The sequence below is a fragment of the Molossus molossus genome, unplaced genomic scaffold, assembly GCF_014108415.1.
Source record: "Molossus molossus isolate mMolMol1 unplaced genomic scaffold, mMolMol1.p scaffold_m16_p_11, whole genome shotgun sequence".
NCBI classification, from domain to species: Eukaryota; Metazoa; Chordata; class Mammalia; order Chiroptera; family Molossidae; genus Molossus; species Molossus molossus.
Window position 1 is genome coordinate 88,388,891 of NW_023425346.1, and position 22,931 is coordinate 88,411,821.

Consider the following 22,931-nt stretch of genomic DNA (forward strand, 5'->3'; position numbering starts at 1 on the left):
TTTACATCGTTTTCTTTTTTAATTTTTTTTTCTTTATTAATCTGAGAGACAGGAAGGGAGAGAGAGCGAGAGATAGAAACATTGATGAGAGAGAACATCAACTGGCTGCCTCCTGCATGCCCCCCACTGGGGATTTGGCCCACAACCTGGGCATGTGCCCTGACCGGGAATTGAACCCACGACCTCTTGGTGCATGGGTCGATGCTCAACCACAGAGACACACCGGCTGAGCTCATTTACATTCTTTAATTTTTGTTTATACAGAATGCTTTTGTTACTAAAAAGTTTGATCACTTACTCTCCAGAGTAGTGACAACTCCCTGAGCTGGTCTGCTTGTCAAAGTGTCCTTAAGAGCGTAGACACTCACTTCATATTTGGTGGCCACCTAGAAAGGAGGGCACAGGAAGCTTTAGCAATGTGAAGCCCAGGGTTTTCACTGCATCATTAGAAAAACATCATGGTTATATAAGGGGAAAAAATCCTAACAAAACCTACAGCACTATAAATTCCTAGATTAATTTCATTTCTACACTGCAGGTGATCAATAACAAATTTAAATTACATGAATTTAAAAATGCCCTCAGGGGTTAAGCCCAAGTAAGCTATAATTTACATACTTACACCAAGTTGATACAAACCGGGGAAGATGGCTCTGTTTTTTCTATATTCTATCTCTGAACCCTCTTTCTGTAGTTTCTTCTGGAATGGGGCTTATGTTAAAATATACATCAGTTTCCTAGGTTCCTGGCTAGTGTTTTGCATGCACGTCCAGAAGGACTAAAACTGTGTTAATGAAGTTAGGGTCAGGCTAGGTTGGTATAAACAGGAGAGTATTTCTTGCCCAGGTAACAGAGCTCAGAAAATGCATATACTAAATATACTAAATGCATATACTAAATATACTAAATGCATATACTAAATGCAATAACTAAAGGAGATATAATTGCCCCCCATCCCCCACCTACACATAATCTTTTAAAATAAACAGAACACATTTAAAGAGCTGTGCAAAATCCAAAGCTATTTATAAAATTGATATAAAATTACAAAAAAATCTTTTGATAACAGGGGCAAAGAATACAGTTACATTTATTATGATTTTATATTTCTACCACCATAACCTGAGTAAGAGATGGCTAACTTCTTTATTCCAATGAAAAGGGGCACTTACCATGAGTCCTGATACAACCACAGATGAGCTATCAGGAGCAAGGTTAATTTCTTTCATCGGTCCTGTCTTCTCCTTGGGGGTCACCCGCACCCGATATCCAGTGAGCTGAACATTGGGTGCTGTCCACTGGGCAGTCAGGCTCGTTGGGGTGACCTGAGTGAACTTCAGGTTGGTTGGTGCAGGAATGGCTGTCGGGATGGTCATTGGTTAGAGGTTATCTTACAGGGAATGGGGGAAACAGAAGACAAAGTGAATTCCAAGTAGAACAGACTGTGCTTGTTTTTGTTTAGGTGGATTCCCTGATCAAAGATTCAGTACAATAAAGTACTAGAAGGGATACAAAACGAAGAAAATGTTTGCTGAAAAAATGTTTTATATCCACCAATGCTCAGAATCACTGGAAACAGAGGTACATGTCAGAATCCTAAAAGACTTTAGGTTTTAGAAAATGTCTTTTGCTTTCCCTTAAAAATGTTTTTTAAAAGTCAAAATGACTTATTTAGGCCATCGAGATTGAGTTTCCATCTGTTTGTATGGAAAGATGAGCAATAGCCCTCTCTTCCTATATAAATGATCTTTGCATGGAAAACCATTTCAGAGTATTCCATACCCCAAAAATTAGAATTATGTTTTTCTTTGCTTTATTTGGACCCTGTGGCAGACATCACTGCTAAATTTGAAGTATTCTCTGTGGTGCAGCATAAGAAAATTGGATCATCATAGAAGCAGAAAAGAGAAGCAAAGAGCATTAACGCAGATTGTCACCTGCAGGGTTTGTGCTGTCGCAAGGACACATCCTTAGCATTCCCCTGTGCTCAGAAACAAAGCACAAGAAGATAAAGTATCGTGGAAAGCATTTGCCCTGTGTGTGCGATTTACAATCCTTTAAGCAAATTATACACCGGGCACACAATTATCTAAGCAGAAAAGGAAGGTCTTACCCATGTGTTCTCAGAATCATGCTGCTATGAAATGGCCCATTTTGGGTTCCTTTTTTAGAGTAAGCTCTAGGATGCCAAGCTTCTCTCCTTTGTGCACAGTGAGTACAGCCACAGGGAGGCATAGCTTCGGAAATAATCTACAATTTTATAATCATCTTCAAACGTCTCGCTTTATGGCCTTGTTGATGAGGCAAATTACTCCAAAATGTCCATTGACTAGACTATCTAAATATCACCTAAACTTCATTGTTTAATACTATTCCTCTTAAAGAGGGCCTTTCCTAATAGAGGTGCCCTTTAAAAAAAAACAAAAAAATCCCTTATATGGAAATCAATAGCCTGATAAAATAGAATTCATTCAGCAGGGCATAAAGCCTCTGCTCCCATGAGCACCCAGTGGTGCAATTAACGATATACCTGTGGACTGGGTTCCAATCAGGGGCTGGCTCTCCATATCATCGTGCAAGGCAACCACACTGACTGTGTACTCAGAACCAGGCCTGAGGCCTTTCAGCTCTGCAGTGTCTTCTTCACCATCAGGTGCAGGGAATAGCTCATGGATTCCATCCTCAGGGCTTGAGTAGGTCACCCTGTACCTGGAAACTTGCCCCTGTGGGCTTTCCCAGACAATTTTGATGGAATCGACATCCACAGCAGTGAATGCCAGTCCTTTAGGGCGGTCAATGTCTGTTAGGCAAATTAATGGTAAGAGGTTATGTGAAAAGCAAGTTGTGAAATAAGCATTTTTATAACATGCAAAGCAGTTCTGCAGATACCATTCTCTTTAATGAATTAAATTCCAATCAACCCACTATTACACAGAAAATTACCCGATACTTGTTGAAGTATCTTTGATTTCGAAAATATTTAATCAACGTCGCATCGCGTATTAAAACGGGCGGACGCGAGATGCGTAGACACCCTGCAAAATGTCCTCACAAAGATTTATTTGCATTATTTTTAAGATTGTGCCAAATTTGTTTCTGCAATTTGACGCCAGTCTCACAGACCTGCATTTTCTATATCTTGGAAGTGGCGAAGTTGATTTTCAATGTTAGACTTAGATTATTATAATCCGTCTGTAGCTCTTGTGCAGCCACAGTCCTGCAAATGTGCCAAACATAACAGCTTCAGAGAACCACTTCAATCAACTCCACCACTCAGCTGTAGAAAAGACGGTCCAGGCAGAATATTTTGTAGATGTGCTACAGGCAAATAAGATTCTGCTACGGCCATTTGAGCAAAAGAAATTCAAAGCACAGCCACTAACTCTGGTGGTTCCACAACTTCTTTCCCCTTATGCTCCTTGCTTGGCACGGAGAAGAAAACAATATGTTTGTAGAGGGCTTAACTCAACATAACAACTAACCAACAAGTTGGCTTTCCCCGTGTATAATCGCAAAGGACATGCAGGGTCATCCAGAGCCTGAGAACAAGACCTGACTTTGAAAATGGAAGATAAGCACCGGTTACGTACTGGTTACTGCAGTCTCGACCAGAGGCTGACTCTCTCCGTTTTGACTCTGAGCATAGACACTAACCACATACTCCACTGTGGGCTGTAAGCCTTCGATGGTCATTTCTGTTTGGTCTGCAAAGGGAGTAAAAAGCAAATGCAGCGTCTATGTCATCCACTGTAAGGTCATCCAAGTGACGTTCAGATTTTGTAGTAAAGGTGTAGTGGCCTAGACTCTCTTTGGCAGACTTTTCAGGAAAATATGGAGGAGTCAGACATGGATTTCCTCTTGGATTAACATGTTTATTGCTACTACAAAATGATCATGTAAAAGTAAAGCCACATGAAAAGATAAGCTCCCAGATTTAAGATGATGCCCCCAACAATGAATAATGATCTAAAAAAAAAAAGAAAATTAACCTGACTTAATGCCTTAAGTTGCACGCTCTCTCTCTCAAGCTCTTTTGCCTCTATAACTTGTTTCTGAGCCCATGCAACCCAGCTGGCTCACTTTTTCTACCTTTGTGACTGTCTAAATAAATTTTCGCTGGAATTTGAAAAACACAATATTGCCTTAGGATACTAATTTCACAAATATTTTATATAAAAACAAAAACAAGAGCTATAAGAATCTTTTTAAAATCAGTTAGGCCATCTCTCTTGGTGTGCACAAAACCACAAAGGTGGATCTCGTAATTTAAAATGTCCACACCATCAGACAGGACTGTGAATGTAAATACAGAAATGCATATTCTAAAGATTCTACTGTGGAGGGAGTAACAGTCTTGAGCCCTGAATTCACAAATGGAGGAGCTTTAACATAATGATATGAATATACATAGTGCTCAGAGTTGGGTGGCTATTGATTTGAAAAGCATGCTGTGTGGGCCTCCTCTGCTTTCCTGGTGCATGTGAGATGCTGGAAATTCTTACCTGGACCTGTAGTTTTTGATTTTGTTGGTCCCAGGCCATTTTTGGGGGTAGTGGTTACTCTGTAGCCAGTGACAGGGGAGCTCGAAGGCAGCCACCTGACACTGATGCTGTTGTCCTGAACATCGGTCACCTGCATCTGGGAGGGTTTGTCAATTTCTAAAATAAAACAAGAGAAACCAATGAAGCCATAACCCATGGGAAAAAGAGTGGACAAGTCCTCATCTCCAGTTCCTGCTACATACAGGATGATCTCTTACTATAATGAATGACTCCCAAGGGTTTCTTTTGTAGAAACAGATACAGCTTTTGGGAGCTGAGGCCGGCATCTCAATACCATTACCTATTCTCAAGAAGGCTATTTCATTCACAAAGAAACTACATTCTAACTTAGGTGTTTATCTTCTTACCTTATCAGCTCATTCATCCATTAACAAATATTTATTAAAAATCTTTTATGTCTGTCCCTACTGTAGGCATGTGGAATACATCAATTAACAAAACAGACAAAAATCCCTGCCCATGGGGGCATTTCCTTGTATATCTGGCTCAAAACTGTTGGCCGTTGGTGTTTTTCACCTTCTTAAAAAAACAAAACAAACAAGACGACATGGAGGGACCTGGAAAGTATTATCCTAAGTGAAATAAGCCAAGCAGAAAAAGACAAATACCACATGATCTCATTTATATACGGAATATAATGAACATAACAGTCTGAGGAATACGGTAGACCCAGAAACATGGAAGTAGGGCACAGACTGACATCCGTCAGAAGAGGCGGTGGGGGGTTGGGAAGAGATAAACCACAGAACTTACATGCATGTATGCATGACCAATGGACATGGACAGGACGGGGGGGAGGATGGGGAGGAGGGTGTCAATGGGGTAAAAAAGGAGAAACATCTGTAACAAAAATAAAATTGAAAAAAAAGAAGAAAAAAAAAGAAAAACACTCCATACTGTGCCTTACGAGGGCCAGTTATACAAAATAGAAGGAAAAAAAAAAGAAAGTTGTTCATTTTTCTTCTTTCTTTATACACTTCTGGTACTATCAACCACCTGAGAATTATGTAGTAAATGTTTATACTTTACCATTTTTTATGGGTTTTGTATTATTTTATAAAATAAATGTGTTCTAAAAATTAAAAAAACAAAACAAAAAACAATCCCACAATGAGGAAAATACCTTGGGAGAACACTGGGCAAACCATCTGAGTAACTATGCCTGTGTCATTCCAAAGGGGGAGTCGGTACCTGTTCGGTAATCAATGGAAACTGGCTTGCTGCTTGCCGGGCTGTCCCCACGGCCAGTGACAGCATACACAGTGATGGTGTAGTCCACTCCGGGTTTAAGGCCAGTGATGGTAGCTGTGGACTTGCTCCCAGGCACAGTGAACTCCTGGACCGGGCTGGCTCCTCCTGTTTGAAGAGAGCTTTGTCAAAGCGGGAGGGCTGAGCGATACCTGGGGATGCTGAGTGACTGAATTAACCTACTGAGAGAAGCATGCAAGTACCCCTTTCTTATTCCCTTTAAAAAGGTGCTATTAATAGGGTTTGAACAGAAACCTATATTTATTTATTAATGCAGTAAACCTTGATATACGTGTAAGAACTGGAAGGAAATTGCAGTTAATGCTATTTTCACATTCCAGCTATAAAAAGTCAGAGTTGTAGGTGAACATGAGGAGAGAAAAGAAGGCAAGTCTGCAAGCCAGGATTGCATAAACTGTGTTCCTTTTGCAAAATTTTAATAGGAAATATTCATGTTAAATAAAATTCTGAAAATACTGAAAAGTAAAAAGAAAAATACAAATCACTTATCCTTTCATCGCTGATAATATGCATGTGGATTTGTAATCTTTTCTTCCGATCTACTGTTCCCTCTCTGGGATTATACACTTTCTTATCTTGATTTTGCTACCAATTATACATCATGTAAATTTCCCACATAATCTGGGAGAAGACAAGGCTCCCTTGAATGAACTTGCCAAACTTTCTTTAATTATGTGTTCACTGATGGGTTTTCAGATTACCCACCAAAGGACCTGACTTGATTAGAGTGTGAAATAGCATTTTCCTGACACACCTGTTTCTCCATAGGTGATCCTGTAATATCTCACAGTGACAGCAGGAGCATCCCAGCTGATCAATAGGCTGGTGGGGGTTGTGGCAATAACTTCCAGGTCCCTTGGAACATCCGAAACTAGAAAGAGCAAGGGAAAGTTCACACGTCTAACTTTCACACAGATTCGCTCTACGTTCATTTCCCAGGTGATTGTGATTTTAAAAGTAGAAGAATGTAAATACTATACAAAATTAGCAGAATTAAAAATTATGAACAATTCAAGGGAAGGGGTTAGGGAGTCAATTCAAATCCTGATAAAATGATGATTCCAAATGTACTGAATGATTTTCCCCCTCAATTTTTTATTTTGAAAAATTTTAAAACAGAAAAGCTACAAAAATATATAATGAACACCCATATCCCCTGCCTTTAGCTATAATCGGTAACATCTGCCTCTCTCTCTCGTTAATCCATTTGAGACTAGCGTGTAGATATCATAATACTTCTCCCCTAAGTATTTAGCATCCAGCTCCTAAGAATTTTGACACTATTACATTAAAATAATTGTTTTGAAGGGAACTTTGAAAGAGTGTTTTCTGTATTTTGAATAACACTCTGGTTATTAAAAATTCACAAATACCTAAATCGGGTGAGAACTTTTTTGGGATTAAAAAAAAGGATCTTGATTAATATACTCTAAGGAGATTTTTCTCCAGATAGTCTCTCACTTCCTTCTCCATGTCTCACAACCATGGTCTATTTTTTAAGAGATGATGACTCAGACAACACAAACCTATTTCACAGAAGATACCACCTGCATAGGAAAGTCCTCTGAGTTTCTTTGAAGACTAGAAAGCAAGTTACCTGTTGATTGCTGGCCAACCAACGAGGGACTTTCCTCTCTGCCGTTAAGTGCAACAATGCTGACCACGTATTCTGTGCCCGGATTGAGGTTGGTGAGGGTGATGGAGTTCCGAGAGGGGGGCACTCGATCTTCTCGAGGTCTTCCACCGGAGTGTTCAGGATGATGGCGAATCCTATAGCCGGTGATGGTGGCTCGAGGAGCAATCCAATGGACAGTGAAAGAGTTGGCAGTTATATCAGAAAAGTCAATGCCAGTTGGGGAATCGAGACCTGTGTTTCCCACCCAGGGGACAAAGAGAGAGAGGGAGTGGGGGGGAAAAAAGACACCACCAGATTAGGAAGTGAGAAACGAGGGGAATGCAACATATATCTGATGTTTCTGTTTTTTCATTAACACCATGATTTGCCATAAACCTCAGGTTATGATGCGCTGATTCGAAGCCACATATCAATTTCAAAATCATAAACGGACTCAGTTCAAAATGGCCAACTCAAGCATTCTTTCCTTTTTTCTTTTGCTAAGCAATTCAAGTGTCATTACAGCGCGTTTCTGCGTTCTGTTTGAAGAAGAGGCGTTGAAGGTATTCTGGGAGTTGATATCTTTAAATGCTTCAGTGTTCAGTGTACTCAGGAAAGAGGAGGTCTTCCCACTCTCAAGTTAAGTGTTTGGCTCTCAGAGAAGATTCCTACACTCAAGAGGGAATCGATAGGTCAACAGGGCGATGACGATGCTGTACATCAAACTTTCAAAAACTAAGAAATTATTCTGGACAAATTATAATGCAAGTAATTCCTTGTGAATTGAGAAGTTAGTGCAGTGCAGAAAAATCAGCAAGAATTTGGAGTTTACCTCAAATTCAAATCATGTAACCTCTCTGGGACTTCCAACAAATTTCTGTTCCAGTTATAACATTTACTTATTCTATTCACTAATATACTCAAACCAAATTGAGATCTCACAACTCCTTTTTGGAAGCCAGCAAACTAAGATAAATACATTAATGGATATACTACACTGTACTTTTTTAAAGAAAAAAATTAAAAGGACTCCTCTTTAAGACAGGACATCATATTATAAGATTTAATTCAAACTCCTTTTCACAGTAAAGAAAGATTTCATCAAGTAGAAAAAAGGGATGAACTTGTTTGCTTAGCACAAGAGGGAAAATATAATGACAGTGTTGGGGGTCAGCCGTTAGAGTCCCCTAATGAGAGGGAATGTTTATCATTCCTAAATAATAGACATTATGAGATATTCTTGGGAGAAATTTTAAAAGCACAGACAACAAAGTTTCTGGACTAATTTCAGCCCTCTGGAACCAGAGAATAGAACCTTAGTGACTGGAAGTCAGGGTCATAGTTGAATGAGGTGTTTTTAATTTTCAAGACTGGTGATCAAACAGTAATGACAAGGCTACAAGCACCACCATCACGGCAACAGATGGAGATGTATTTTTAGAAGCAGCATGCCATTTTTGTTATTTGAAATTGGTAGCTGAATGCCACTTGATAAGCACATTGCCAGCATGACTCACCTGTTCTCTGTCTTCCCCTGAGAGGTGTGCTCTCGTGTTGTTCATAAACACTGGAGACGCTGACCAAATATTCTGTGCCAGGCAGAAGATCTGAAGAGGCAAGTGGGACTTATTTTAAAATTGTCCTTGAAAGCATCAGAAACCAAAGCACCTCTGGGACTCTTTTAACTTATAAAATATCTAAGAGTCCAGTCCTATAGCCTACTTATACCTAAGTAAACGTGGCTACCTGGAGATGGGCTGTCATTGGGTGAAGGGTCACCTGATCTTGTAGCATCTCTAAGCCCTGACCTCAGATCCACCTCTATGAGTGTGACTCAGCTTGATCTTCAATCAGATGGAGTTTCTGTAGCATAGTAATATTTCTAATAGCCACTTAATGGTCCATCTGTTGAGGTCATGTGCTAGAAATGACCTTGGACTGTGGATCATCATTTACCCCTCAGAACAACCCAGGGAGGTAGTTTGCCACTTTTTAAAGCAGCTTTATGGCCACACCATACACTGCATATATTTTAAGTGTACAGCTTGACAGGGTTTGACACATGTACACACTTGTAAAACTATCACCACATTGAAGATAACAAACAAATCCATTACCTCCAAAAGTTTGGTTTACAATGATGCCACTTTACAGATGAGAAAACTGAGGAATAAAGAAGTTATCTTCTTTGACATACTTGCCCAAGATTGCACATGAACCGAACCAGGCCATGACCAGTGGTCTTAACAATTAACTTCATTGCAAGAGTCACACTCTGAAGAGAAAGTGATTGGTTCTGCCACACTAACGTGAGACCAAAACACTGAAAAAATTAAATCTACACTCCTGGACATCCTCTCATTTTGAGGAACCAACAAAGTACAGAGAAGGTTCCTAACCCCTGCCCTCCTACTCACTAAACCCCATTCCCTTGCATAGCATCTCCCCTTCAGCCTGTCTGCGGAGGCCCCTGCTGGGTGCTTGGACTCCACTTTAGCCCTTTCTGCTCGGCCAGGGGCAATTTACTTAACCACTGAGCACCTAAGTTGCTTCATCTGGCAAACAGGATAATAATAATGGCTACTCTGGGGGGAGATGGCTACCTTGAGATCTAGAGTAGGATCTAGAATGAAGTCTTAGAAAGCACAATGGACATGTGATAGCTCTGTGGCTAAGGTGGGGCGACGGTGGTCCTGAAGCAGGGGCTTCTGTATTGGGTGATGTTGTAACTACTGACCCCACAGTGCTCCAACACAGAAGCCACTGTCCTGCTGACAGGCAGGTATAAGGATGCTCCTGCCCTCAGCCACAAAATGAGAGACCAAAGCTGTGGTCACGCTGAGCTGTCTTTCACTCTCTAAAATATGTCTGAAAGATAGAGAATGTGTTTAGACCACCATTGGTAATGGACCTAAATATGAGCTATTTCTCCTGTTTGCAGAAACTTAGGCTGTTCTTATGTAGGTCTTTGAACTAGTACAGTGAAAATACTGTAAAGCAACATCGACTTGAAACACGGACCATGTTGCAGCCCACTTATATTTTCCTTAATAAAAGATATCTATTTCAAAAGAGTAGGAACTAGAAAGAGGCACTTTCCATAAATTGTGGTCATCGTTTATTTTAATATCTGTTGTTTTCTAAGTCCTCAGCCTTCAGAGAAATCTTGCTAACATTCTTTTTGAAGTACAAATTAAACTGGCTCTTTCTCCAAAGAGCTTCCTGATCTATCCTGAGTAACCAGTCACTGTTTCCATGTTTTCAAATGCTAAATAGATTCCCTGCTGACACTTGAAAAAAAAAAAGACAGAGAGAATAAAACAGATATGGTGACATTATTCTCAATCCTCATTTTCTCTCTAAACATTCAAATGTAGTAATATAATTTCTCTGGACATAACATTATTTTTATGTGTTTCTTTGGAGGCAGAACTTGTTTGAAGTCTTCAAACTTCATGGCTGGTGGTTTTCCACTATGATTTTTAAGAAGCTGTAGGCATCAAAGATGTATTAAAATAACAATAAACATCACATCTTTCAAAATGTACCAAGCTGCAGGTCAGACTTAGAGTTTAATTTGCAGTTCTGTTGTAGCTGTCTTGATCCTATTTGCTCCTACCCGAGAACTCGGCGCTCACTCCTCACGCTCTAGCCTAGTGTTTCTTGAACGGATACATTGGGCCTCTTACTTGTTAAGACCACCGCGTTGTCTGATGGAGAAATGGACAGTTCCGCCACGTCCTCCTCGTTTTTCACAGGGGAGTAGCGCACCAGGAAGCTGGTCAATTCAATGGATGAGGGTGGGGCCCAGGTGACCCGAATAGTGTCTGGACCAACGTTGGTGAACCGCAGGTCAGTGGGAGAAGGGACAGCTGGTTTCAAGTAAGAAGGGAGATTAAGTTCATGTGATTTTAAAATGAAAAAGGTAACAAAAAATAGCTGGAAAGGTAAAAACAGGATTTCATGCATAAAGGAAACGAGTCATCACCATGCAAATAGTCTAATCTAAATCTAATCTAAACGAGAGTAAACTAGAGTTGACCCTTGAACAAAACAGGTTTGAACTGTGAGAGTCTATGTGGATTAAGAAATATTGCAAATGCATTTTCTGTCCTTTACGATTTTCTGAACATTTTCTTTTCTCTATCTAGCCTATTAGAATACAGTATATTATTTGTATAACATATAAACTATGTGTTAATTGAGTGCTTATGTTATCAGTAAGGCTTCCGGTCAACAGTAGGCTCTTAGTAATTGTTTTGGGGGGTGTCAAAAGTTACACATGGATTTTTGACTGCGCTGGTGGTCAGTGCACCTAATCCCCATGTTGTTTAAGGGTCAATTGTACTATTAAAATAAATCACTACACCTGTACTGTTAGGCCCCTTTAACCTTTCTGCCATCAGTAATATATATCTTAATCAGTTTAATCTACTTTCAAATATGCTGCTTTTGAGTACATTATTAATACCACTGAAAATTATTTTATCCCAGGCTGAAGAGGCTCAAGTTGCCACACAGCAGAGAAACACAGCAGTACTTTCCAAAGAAACACATGCACACAGACGAAGAGACAAAGGGTCCTAGAGGTCCCCCCGGCAGGGAGAGGACTAGAGCTACAATTCCATTCAGTGAACACTACTGACAAGTGAAGAGGGTTCATGCAGATCGGTTCTCAGCATGTTTCTTACCATGCAGGGCAGAGAACGTTTATAATGTTGCATGCTCGTCCCCAGACTGAGGTTAAAGAGGAGTTTCTTGATCTCACCATAGCAATGGAACTTAGAAAACTTTTTTTTTTTTTAAAACTCCACCTCAAAACAAACCCCCTTCCACTCTATTCTAATTTCAATGGGTTTTTAGTCAGCTACAAAGAAGGAACATGGTGGAGTTGATCAAAGAGTAGAAGGAAGCACACAATGGTACACTTTGAAAGTATATTTCTTATTATTTACTGGTGTACTTTATTTAATTTGGCAGTGATGCTAGACCATTAAAAAAATCATAGGTCTGCAAAGTCAATGCATCTTTGCCACTTTGTATTTAATAGATCGGATATCTACGTTTCCTTAGCTGTATCCATATGTGTGCTTTAAATGAGAATATACTTAAGACTGTTCAACTACGTCTTCATCCAATTGGTTTAGCATCTGTATTTGATTCCTTCCTCCCCATACCACCCTCTCTTCACCTCTGGCAAATTGCTGGCTTTTCCACGGAAACATCCACCTTTAACCAGAGTGACTGGTGGCAGCATGCAACACCATCCGTGTCTCAAACACAGAAGTTTTCAAAATTCACCCGTTTGCTGTGTCAGTGTGGTAGGGGCACTCTCTCCGCCATTAATGAGCGTGATAACGCTGATGTCATAGTCAATGCCCGGCTCCAGCCCTGTAACTGTGTAGTATCCTACTGAGGAGTCCACAAAATCTTCAAAAATAGGGATACCTTCTCCTGCCGCAACTACTGTGATGCGGTACCCAATAATGGTGGAAGAGTTTAGCGGGGTCCACCTCAGGCCGATGCTTGAATCGGTTATATCAACAAAGCTTAGGTCAGTGAGTTGGGGCACCTCTATTGAGTTACAAAGCACAAGGGGGGGGGGGCGAAAGGAAAATAAAGGCAAAAAAAGAGGAAAAAATAAAGCAGTGTACATCAGGTTACTAGTAGTAAAATTGATGGAATGTTAAAGCAATGATGGTAATATGCCATCTGTTCCAAACAGTCTGAAAGACTCCCTGAGCATCATGAATAGTTCGCTTCCCTGTGAAAATCAACCAGGCTACACCGTTCTTAGGAACCCTCATGCATTTTGAAAATGTCTCTAAACAGTTCAGTGTGAACCTCTCAGGCTCCTAAAAATTATAGGCCTGTTTAGGATGTCAAAACCATTCCTGGGATCCAGACATACTAGCTGTCGTATCAGCCATGTTTTTTGTTTTGTTTTGTTTTGTTTAATCCAATGTTTTGATAGTAGGAAAATAAGCTTGCATGAAGATTTTTAAAAAAACTGGTTGATGAGTTTTTTTGTTTTTTTTCCCCCCATACAAAAAACTCATGACAACACATGGCCATAATGCTAACACATTATGAATCTGGAGTGAAATGTGCCATCTAAAAGCACATTCAGGTGGCAGACAGACAGGCCCGGGTCCAAGGCCATCGCCAGTATTTCGGTAACTTATGGTCAGAATGATTCAGTTCGCAGGACTGAACGTGTTCTACCAACATGCGCGGAGGGGGACAAAACCTGCCCACTCTCATTCTGTCACAATCCCATTTTGGACAAACTGGACAGGGCTTTCCAGTGCTGTGTTTCAATCCACGAGAAAGAATGCCCTGCAGGTAGGTGTGGTCCTTCATTTTCTTTCTTTCTTTTTCAATTTTAAAAAAGAAGGATTGGAAACCAACAGCAAGGTGAAGAATCGGATGTGTTGACCAAGTGCCACTTCAGTGCTCACATATAAAGACAGGTACAATTTTATAGACAGCAGATGAAAACTGGACTGTGAAACCAGGCACCAGGGTACCGACGGGCTGCATTTACCAGGTTACTTTTAGCCTGTCAGGACCGAGGACAGACACGTGAGACCGTTTTAGTAGTACTTCCACGTGAGCAGACAGAGTTAATGCCGTGGCTGCCACTCCATTACATACTCATCACACAGACAGCACCTCAGTGAAGCAGACAGGAGCAGGGTTAACAGCAAGCATTTGTCCAAATAGGTGCTTGGACCTCGTGGTTGTGAAGAGTGTGGCTGGGAGGTCTGAACTGAATCCCAACTATATCTGACACACTCGACCACCTGGGGATTCAGATGTTAATCCCCACTCTTACTGATACTGCCACTCTGAGGATAACAGCTTATTTTTCCATTACCTGGGATGATGGTATCAGAGATAGGGACACTTTCCTTGTCATCTTTGACAGTGTAAACACTGACATTGTACTCCAGGCCGGGACTCAGGTTGTCAAAAGTACAGGAACTCTGATCTGCATGAACCACTTCTTCCAAAGCGTATCCCTGCTGGCCATTCGTTGGGGTGGTGGTGATTCTATAACCACTGATGTCTGCAGAATACAGAAAGGAGGACGTTACTGCAGGGGGGACTTGCAACCCAGAGCACTTTAAACCAGACCCCAAAGATGAACCCACAAGGGGACTGGGGAAGGACTTGGCATTTACTGAGGATTCTACTGTCTTTAGTGATCACAATAACCCTTTGGAGCAGGGATCGCTACCTTGGATTTAAAGAAAATCCTGGAATGGGGAAGTGATCACCATTGGCTTTTCTGTCTCAAAATCCCATGATCCTCTACCACTGGGCCCTGATTTCCCAATGGAGCATCTGCAGGACACCTGGAGAAGATTCCACTTCACTTGCCTGGTAGTAACTGGCCCTCCACCCCAGCCACATTCCCAAAGCCGGTTCTCCTAACATACACATTCTGAACCTGTGGGATTTACAGGAAGAAGTGGGAAAGGAGGAAAAATGGGGGGGAAGTGGTTCTGTTTATTCTAGAGAAAGAATAGTAATTGATGAAGATTTCAGGGATTATAGAAATTAGGCAGTAAGAGGGTTGAGGGCGAGGAGAGATTTGAATGAAACAGTGATGACTAGAGATCTGCAGGGACAGATGCAGTAAACGAGAAAGTGCAAGTTAAGCTTACTGAAGGGCAAGGAAATGTTGGCGTATTTTGTCATTAGAAAAGGGTGAAAGCTAAAGTATAGAGAAGGAAATCCAAGCCGATGGGGAAAAAATGCTGAGATCATTACACGTGTTACTGACCATCTAGATAGGCGAGGACATCCACTAAGACTAAATATTAATGACCTAGCTTTCAACAACTTCATATAAATTCAGAGACATTTGTCTGGAAATACTATAACTAGCTTAAACAATGTTTCCACAGATAATGAAAACTTCCCCTAAATCACTCTACTTCAGAGGAGAATTAAAAAGGATATTTTGAGCTAGTTTTAGTCTTTGTGATTACACACTTTGATCAGATAATTAGAGATAATTCTCTTAGTTGTGTGCCTAAGCAAAGGTAAGAACTATTTTTAAAATCACAGTAAAATTAGAATTAGTGAAATATTAAACTAAATACAGCCCTTAAAGTAAGAACTATAGCAGTTATGGGTGAAATCAACATGAGTTGGAATTTGTTTTTGTTTAGATTTTTCTCAATTATGAGTATCCTTATATCTCAATAGTGATTCTTCCAATATACCCAATATTAAATAATACAATTACATTTTGGTTAACATTTCTCGTTTAAAGAGACTTTCACATGGGCTTGGCAGAAGTCAGGAATACCTAAAATTTCTCCTGTCATGGTTATGGTACATCATACCACTTGAATATTGCTATAGGCATTTTTAAATATTTTTTGAATAAGTTTCAGTATGTGTGATCAATGAGTTTAGAGAAAAGCTACATTTAAAGCTTTAAAAATAGTCATGGAACTGCATTTAAGCAATTTCTCAGTATTGGATATAAGTACAAACAATTAAGTTCCAAATATGTGATCCTGGGTGTGAGAAAGAGTCCAAAAAATTTTAGTTATAATCCCAATTCTTTTTTTTTTTTGTTAATCCTCTCCCAAGGATATATGTTTTTTAGATAGAGTGGAAGGGAGGGCAAGAGAGAGAAAGAGAGAAACATCAATGTGAGAGAGACACATCAATTGGTTGCCTCCCACATGACCCTGACCAGGACCAGGGATTGAACCTGCAACCCAGGTATGTGCCCTTGACTGTGAATCAAATCTGCGACCCTTGTCTGTGGGCTGATGCTCTAACCACTGAGCAAAACCGGCCAGGGCACAATCCCATTTCTATAACATCTACAATTTGGGATTGTGGGTAGGTGAATTTTTTTTGCGCCTCGATTTTCCATTCTGTAAAATGGATCATTTCTACCTCTCATTATCCTTAGGTTTTTGTCGCAACCACTCATAACAATATTTGTGAAAGTTCAATGAATAATAAACTTGAATCTGTGATAACTCATAAAAGGAAAATTATGCAGTATGATTTCAACCATTTCTTTGGCAATTCTGAATGGCAATGGGCAAAGGCCACCTTCCAGAATACTTTCCCACAACCCCCATGACACCCCACAGCTCGGTGAGGAGCTGCCTTGCTCTCTCCTGTGATTTAAATAAACATGCAAACACTCTACATATCACTCTACGACGCACACTCTTGTCCTCCTGTGTTTCTTATGGAGGGGCAGCTGCTTCCATTCTAAACCTGTATTTCTCTGAAAGGGAGTTTCTAAAAGCCTTGCCTTGGAAAGGTATCGCATACGCGTGCCGGGTGCGCGGCAGGCTTACCCGGGGTGGTGCTCCTTTCCCAGGACACTGTAAGCACTCCCGTTTCGGGGTTTGCCTCCAGGTGCAGGTTCGTTGGTGGAGACAACGCTGTGTGGAAAGAAAATTATAAATGGAAAGTTAAAGCTAACACAAAACACTTGACCTATGGAAGACTCCCCTCTGTCCCAATGTTTCCTTCCTTCCTTCCACCCTCCCTCCTTCCTTCCTTTCTTTCCTCCTCCCTCTCTGCCCCTCTCTCCCTTCTTCCCTCCCTTCACATCCTCTTTCCTTCCTTTCCCCCTCTCTTTGAAAAACTCAGTAAAAATATAGAAGTTGTACCATGAAATCATGGTGGACAGCAATTCTCCGACAATTCTTTTTAAGATCAATGATTTTGCAATACTACTGAAATCCTTTCCATCTTGCCAGTTCATAAATATTCTTGACATGGAAAGAACACTGCTGGTGCCACGGACGACAGGACATGGCTTGAACTTGCTACTTACAAAGTAGGAATAGCTAACAGTGTAAGTAGGGGTAGATCTTTCCCCAGTGCTGTTATCATAGGTAAAAGTCATATTGATATCAGCTATTTTTTTTTTTAAGTGAAACAGTTCTAAAAACTTAAAGGAAACAAAAAAAAAGCGCAAAGAAGTCCTCTTACGCGTCACCACTCTGTTTACAATGGGCGTGTCCCTTTCCTGCCCATCTCTGAGGACTGTGACTGTGTACACGTATTCCACGCCTGGCGTCAGGCCAGACACAACGATGCTGCCCGAGTCTGAAGTCACTTCTCGTGGGGCTTCCCCTCCCTGGCTCGGTCGGACCCCCAGCTGGAAGAGGAAAAGCAAAATAAACACCAAGGACAAATCTTCCCAGAGCTGGGTTACTGCCCACAGGCTGTGGTCACACTTCGTAGAACGGGAACTACAGCACAGTGTGCTTTTATCGGGGAACGAGTCGGGGCCTCACTTTAGCTCAGTCGGATACTTCTGGAAAGTCTTTGTACCGGGGGTGGGGGGGGGGGGGAGTCCTCTAAACTGGGCGAAGGTGGCTGTAATGAAAGGTTCCAGGGAAATGTCATCACCGACTATTTTGCTAAATAAATCACCTCTTGGTACAAACCGTAAGTACACAGGGGCTTGGGGCCACCTGGCAGTTCATGACTATTTTCTTTTCACTGGAAGGAATCCCCTAGCCCTCTCTTCGATGAATTATTAACATTCAGTTCACCTCTTAGTTGCCATTTAGGGCACCAGCCCCTGTAACACTTCGTACTGTGAAAACACTCCTTTGGAAGAAGTACATTCATAGCTTCAACTGCGGGACCAAGTGTTACGGAAGAAAAGTTAATATGAGTGTGCCCCAAATTGTAAATCCTTAAAGAACTTCTTTCCAAAACCTAAGTAACATTGTGTCATCGATGCTCAACTCTAGAGACACCCTTTGTATGCTATAAGGCTTCTGAAATTTAAAAGGTAAGCTGGCAATCTTCAAAACGGGCTTCTCTACATCTAAGGAGCTTAATCATCAATATGACCATTTGCACACCTCAAAGAAGAACTTTGGCGTATTTTTCTAAACAAATTATCACGGGGATTTCGTCTTGATTTCCAATAAAGATTTCTCTCTACTAAATGCTGAAAAACAGAATTATTTTAAACAATGCATTTGTATTCATCACTCCTCCTAATATAACCACTTTAAAGAACACGAATCTATATATCTACGGGGAAGACCTTCATCTTAACTTCTATTAAGCGATTCACCCACGGGGGCTTTGAACAAGTTGATATGAAAGCGATCGGATAAAAATGTGATTTTTAAGTGACTCCGAGTTTAATTGGTCTCCCTAAATGGGCTTCCATGAACTTATTGACACCCATTTAGAGGAACACATCAGATGGAGTTTTCTTTATATTTTTAAATGTAGCTCCCTGGGGGAAAGGGTAGAGAAAATAAGATAACAACGGACAGCTCAGTGCTAATGTTTTATCCTTTGCAAAGCACTTTCCCTGCCTCCGTCTATCCTTCCCGCTGCTCAGTGAGGCAGAAGTATGGTTACACCCTGACAATGTGGTCAGAGCAGTACGAACAGAAACAGGTGACAAAACGGGGAGCTCATGAGATAAACCACAGAACTTATATGCATGTATGCGTAACCAATGCACATGGACAACAATGCTGGGGGGAAGGGGTGGGATCAAGAGGAGGGTGTCTGGGGGGTAAAAAGGAGAAACATCTGTAACAAAAATAAATTAATTAATAAAACTGGGATCTCCTGAATTTTGAACATGTCGTTTCTACTGCCTCCAGAAACATGACACCTGAGGGATGTCTCACAAGAGATGAGGAACATCTGTGCTTTACCTTGAAGCCAATCCTGGGAGCAGGTGTCCATGTAATCACAATGGTGGTCTCCGTCACCTCTGTGTTGTAAGGCGGAATGGAGCCCCTGGGCTGCTCTGTGGAGCGGGATCAATGCACATGTTAAAACCTTGGAATCACAGACGGTTGAAGACAATGCAGACAGTGAGCCTATTTTTATCAAGAATCTCAGTGTGATCAGCTACTGGATCCAGAATGCAACATGTCCCTTCACTGGGTGAGGCTTTGGAGTAGGTAAGGTCTTCTCGGTCTTTCCGGAGCTACCAAATCATCTGAGAACTGGCCATGGTGCAGGTTTATGTCCTTTCATTATAGTTGGGATTTAAGTTTTATGACAATAAATTCCCTATAGTGTTAGTCACTACCAACTAATTATCATTCTGCTTCTTCATCATTAATGTGAGGACAATGGTTAATTTTGGGGATGGTGATCTAAACATAGCTTTATGCTGTATTACTTCGTGATGGTGGCCAACTGTTTTTGGTTGCAATAAGGGATGCCATATGAAAGTCAAACAAAATTGGCCAGCATGGATACACTTATAAATTCTAAAGAGTTTTTCTCTCAAATATGTGAGCCTTCGGAATAAAAATACTGCAGAAATTTTAATAGCCTGCCACTGGAATCAGGAATTATGACAGAAATTTACTCTGTCATAATTATTTTAGCATCCTGACACCACTGTTCTTCTCCTTGTGAAAATATGACTTTAAGAAAATGAAAAAGCCCAGCTGGTGTGGCTCAGTGGATTGAGTGTGGCCCCATGGACCGAGAGGTCCCAGTTCCCTTCTCGGTCAGGGCACACACCCAGGTTGTGGGCCTGATTCCCAGTAGGGGCGTGCAGGGGGCAGCTGACTGATGTTTCTCTCTCACATCAATGTTTCTATCTCTCTTCCTTCCTCTCTCTCTAAAAAAAAAATCAATAAAAACATATTTTTTTAAAAAATGGAGAAGAAAAAGAGATATACAGAAAGTTAAGATAGACTTTTTCAGTAGTTCCACAGCTTTTTTTATACATTTAGATTTCTAAAATACAATTGGCCGGACAATTGGCCGGACAACTAGATCTTGTAATAAGGAGAATATGCATTTCAGTAACTGGCTGGTATGGGAAAGGTGAGACCTCAGAAGCCAAGACATCTGAGTAGGCTGAGTCAAATTCAAGGATGTGAAGTGTGTGGATGGTCCTGGTCACATGTTTGGGGCCTTCACAGTTGCTTCTTCTTTACCTCCCAACCAAATCCTGTGCATTTCTAGTAAACTGTGGATGGCTGGTGCCCTCCAGAGGTATAAGAACAGGGACAGGAAAGTCTGAAGACTCTAGTCTCCATTCAGCTCCAGGCCACTGTTTTGACTTGTGGGAATTCAGACTCAGTATTGCAATTCTTTTTTTTTAAATTTTTTCAGTCTGGCCTTTAATGTGCAAGTTTAAAAAATATGTATTTTAAAAATATTGTATGAAAAAAAATAAAATCTGTGTGTGGGCCACTTTGCGATGGCTGTTCTAAAGGCTCACCACGTATAGTAAGGAAGCTGTTTCTTTTTTTTTTTTTTATCCTCACCCGAGGACATTTTTCCATTTTTTGTACAGACAGAGTGGAAGGGAGAGAGAGGAAGAGAGAGAGAGAGAAACATCGATGTGAAAGGGACACATCGAGTGGCTGCCACCCGCACGACCAACCAGGGCTGGGGACAAACTGCAACCAAGGTACATGCCCTTAGCGGGAACCGAACCCGGGTCTCTCCAGACCGCAGGCGGGCGCTCTAACCGCTGAGCCAAACCGGCCAGGGCAGGAAGCTGTTTCTTAAGTAGGTTATTATTTTGATGGCATTTGGGGAGGAACTAGAGTGGGTGATCCGTAGTGCCTTTCCAACGTCTCTACAATCTGACATCACTGAGCTGCTGCTGACTCTGCCGAAATGCCATGGCCAGCCCTGTGGACTAGGTAAATGGCCACAAGAAATGATTCAGTAGACAGTCAGCTTCTTTCACTGAACATCTGTGAAAGCCACAAGTTTTTCAAATTATATTCCTCTCAACAGTCGGGGACTTTAAGACTGGATGTTTCTTTTGCCTGAGCCCGCCAGCCAGAATCTTCTCAAGCTGGAGAAGATGCTCTCGGCCTGGGAAGACCATTACGGGCAACTCTCCAAACCACAAACCCACAAACTGATGTCAAACAAAGGATGTGACTGTACGTATGAGCCATGGTTCTGGCAGGTCTTGTTCAGTGAAGAACAGCCTGGCTGCTAAAGAAATAAAAATCTACCTGATTTACAAAGGAGTAAACTGAATTTCCCCTAGAAATTCACCTCCCCTGAACCCCACAGTCGCTCCTAAGATTTTAGCAGGAGCTCTAAAGCCCAGCAAAGGGATTCCCAGAACAGTCTAGTAAGACAGTAAAGAGCTACAGAAATTTAAAGCAATTTCAAAAATATGGAAGCCCTGCTCATGTTTACAGCCTCCGAGAGCGCAGGAAGTTCTACAAAGGTTGGGAGCTCCCTGCTTACGTGGGTGTATTTACAGCTAAGCTTGGCTGGGCCGTTTTCATCGCCACCCTTTCCTCAGTCAACCATCTATTAAATATATATATATATATATATATTCCTTTATTGATTTCAGAGAGAGGAAGGGAGAGGGAGAGAGAGATAGAAACATCGATGAGAGAGAACACTGACTGGCCACCTCCTGCACGCCCCCCACTGGGGATCAGGCCCACATCCTGGGCATGTGCCCTGACTGGGAATCGAACCGGTGACCTCTTGGTGCATGGTCAATGCTCAACCACTGAGCCACACCGGCCGGGCTATTAAATATACTTTTGGAATGTGCTTTGTACAAGGCACTATGGTGACCTCTAACTAGTTAGCTTTGACTATCAGCACTTTAATTCAAATATCGTCATATTTTATGTAAATGTATTGTACAGAGCATAAAGTAATATATCCCCTCTATCAAAGTCTCCCAAAGTACTTGAAAAAGCCCCTCTCACTTCACTAAATTATTGTAGTATCATTAAAAGTTCTTTTTCCCTTATAGGCAATCTATCCAACAAAAGAGACTACATAAAATATATCTTATGTTGGAGTCAAAAAAATAACTATAAAATTCTACATTTAGATATTTTATTTATATGTTTATATAAATGTAGAATTATGTGTAGTCAGTAAAAGACTGTAACTACCGAGATCTTTATTCTAATGCAGTAAAGGACCTCTGTAAGAAATCTATATTTACAAGAAGTACAAAGACATTGATTTCATGTTAATAGATTTTAGAGTAGCTTAGTAACATGTAACATAAAATAGCAAAATTTTAAGGCAAACTTACAAATAAAAAGCAGAATTTACTAGCTGATGAACAGCAATTCCTTAAGAGGAAGCCTTCACGAGCCAAACTCCATACACCAAATTTAAATGGAAGTAAATTTTTGGTCAAGTATAAATTCTTATAGGAAAAAATTTATAAACAGTTTCTTTGGGAAATAAATTCCATAGTTGTTTTTGAACTAAGCTTATATTCACTTTTTGAATGCTTTTTAACTAACATCTATATTTTTAGTCAAAGAGTAAGATGTGTTGAAAACATTTAGAAAATTGCAAATAAGTTCATAGTTGCATATATATATATGCGCTAAAAAAATAAGTGTTATGTTGGGTGTTCCTATAATTAGAAATGTCAAGTAAAAAATACATAATGCTCAGCTGGAAATAAGGGCTCTTATAATTCTTTGTAAACGTGCTTAGAGACGTCAGTTTATGAAGATGGGCTG

At 40.8% G+C, this 22,931-nt stretch overlaps 1 protein-coding gene across 6 annotated transcripts in view; it reads right to left on the minus strand.

Moving 5' to 3' along the window:
• FN1 (fibronectin 1) overlaps positions 1-22,931 on the minus strand; it is a 69,914-nt gene that overhangs the window by 15,923 nt on the left and 31,060 nt on the right. For 3 of the 6 annotated variants that reach the window (XM_036253563.1, XM_036253560.1, XM_036253559.1), the window contains exons 21-34: positions 19,140-19,234; positions 17,434-17,602; positions 16,791-16,877; positions 14,327-14,518; positions 11,136-11,318; positions 8,964-9,053; positions 7,429-7,698; positions 6,586-6,702; positions 5,754-5,918; positions 4,503-4,658; positions 3,591-3,704; positions 2,531-2,800; positions 1,173-1,360; positions 299-386 (exon numbers count right to left, since the gene is read on the minus strand). In XM_036253563.1, coding sequence (XP_036109456.1) covers positions 299-386; positions 1,173-1,360; positions 2,531-2,800; positions 3,591-3,704; positions 4,503-4,658; positions 5,754-5,918; positions 6,586-6,702; positions 7,429-7,698; positions 8,964-9,053; positions 11,136-11,318; positions 14,327-14,518; positions 16,791-16,877; positions 17,434-17,602; positions 19,140-19,234 — 2,184 coding nt within the window. The remainder of the gene's footprint in view (positions 1-298; positions 387-1,172; positions 1,361-2,530; positions 2,801-3,590; positions 3,705-4,502; positions 4,659-5,753; positions 5,919-6,585; positions 6,703-7,428; positions 7,699-8,963; positions 9,054-11,135; positions 11,319-14,326; positions 14,519-16,790; positions 16,878-17,433; positions 17,603-19,139; positions 19,235-22,931) is intronic. The other 3 variants (XM_036253564.1, XM_036253562.1, XM_036253561.1) reach the window with 1 other exon arrangement.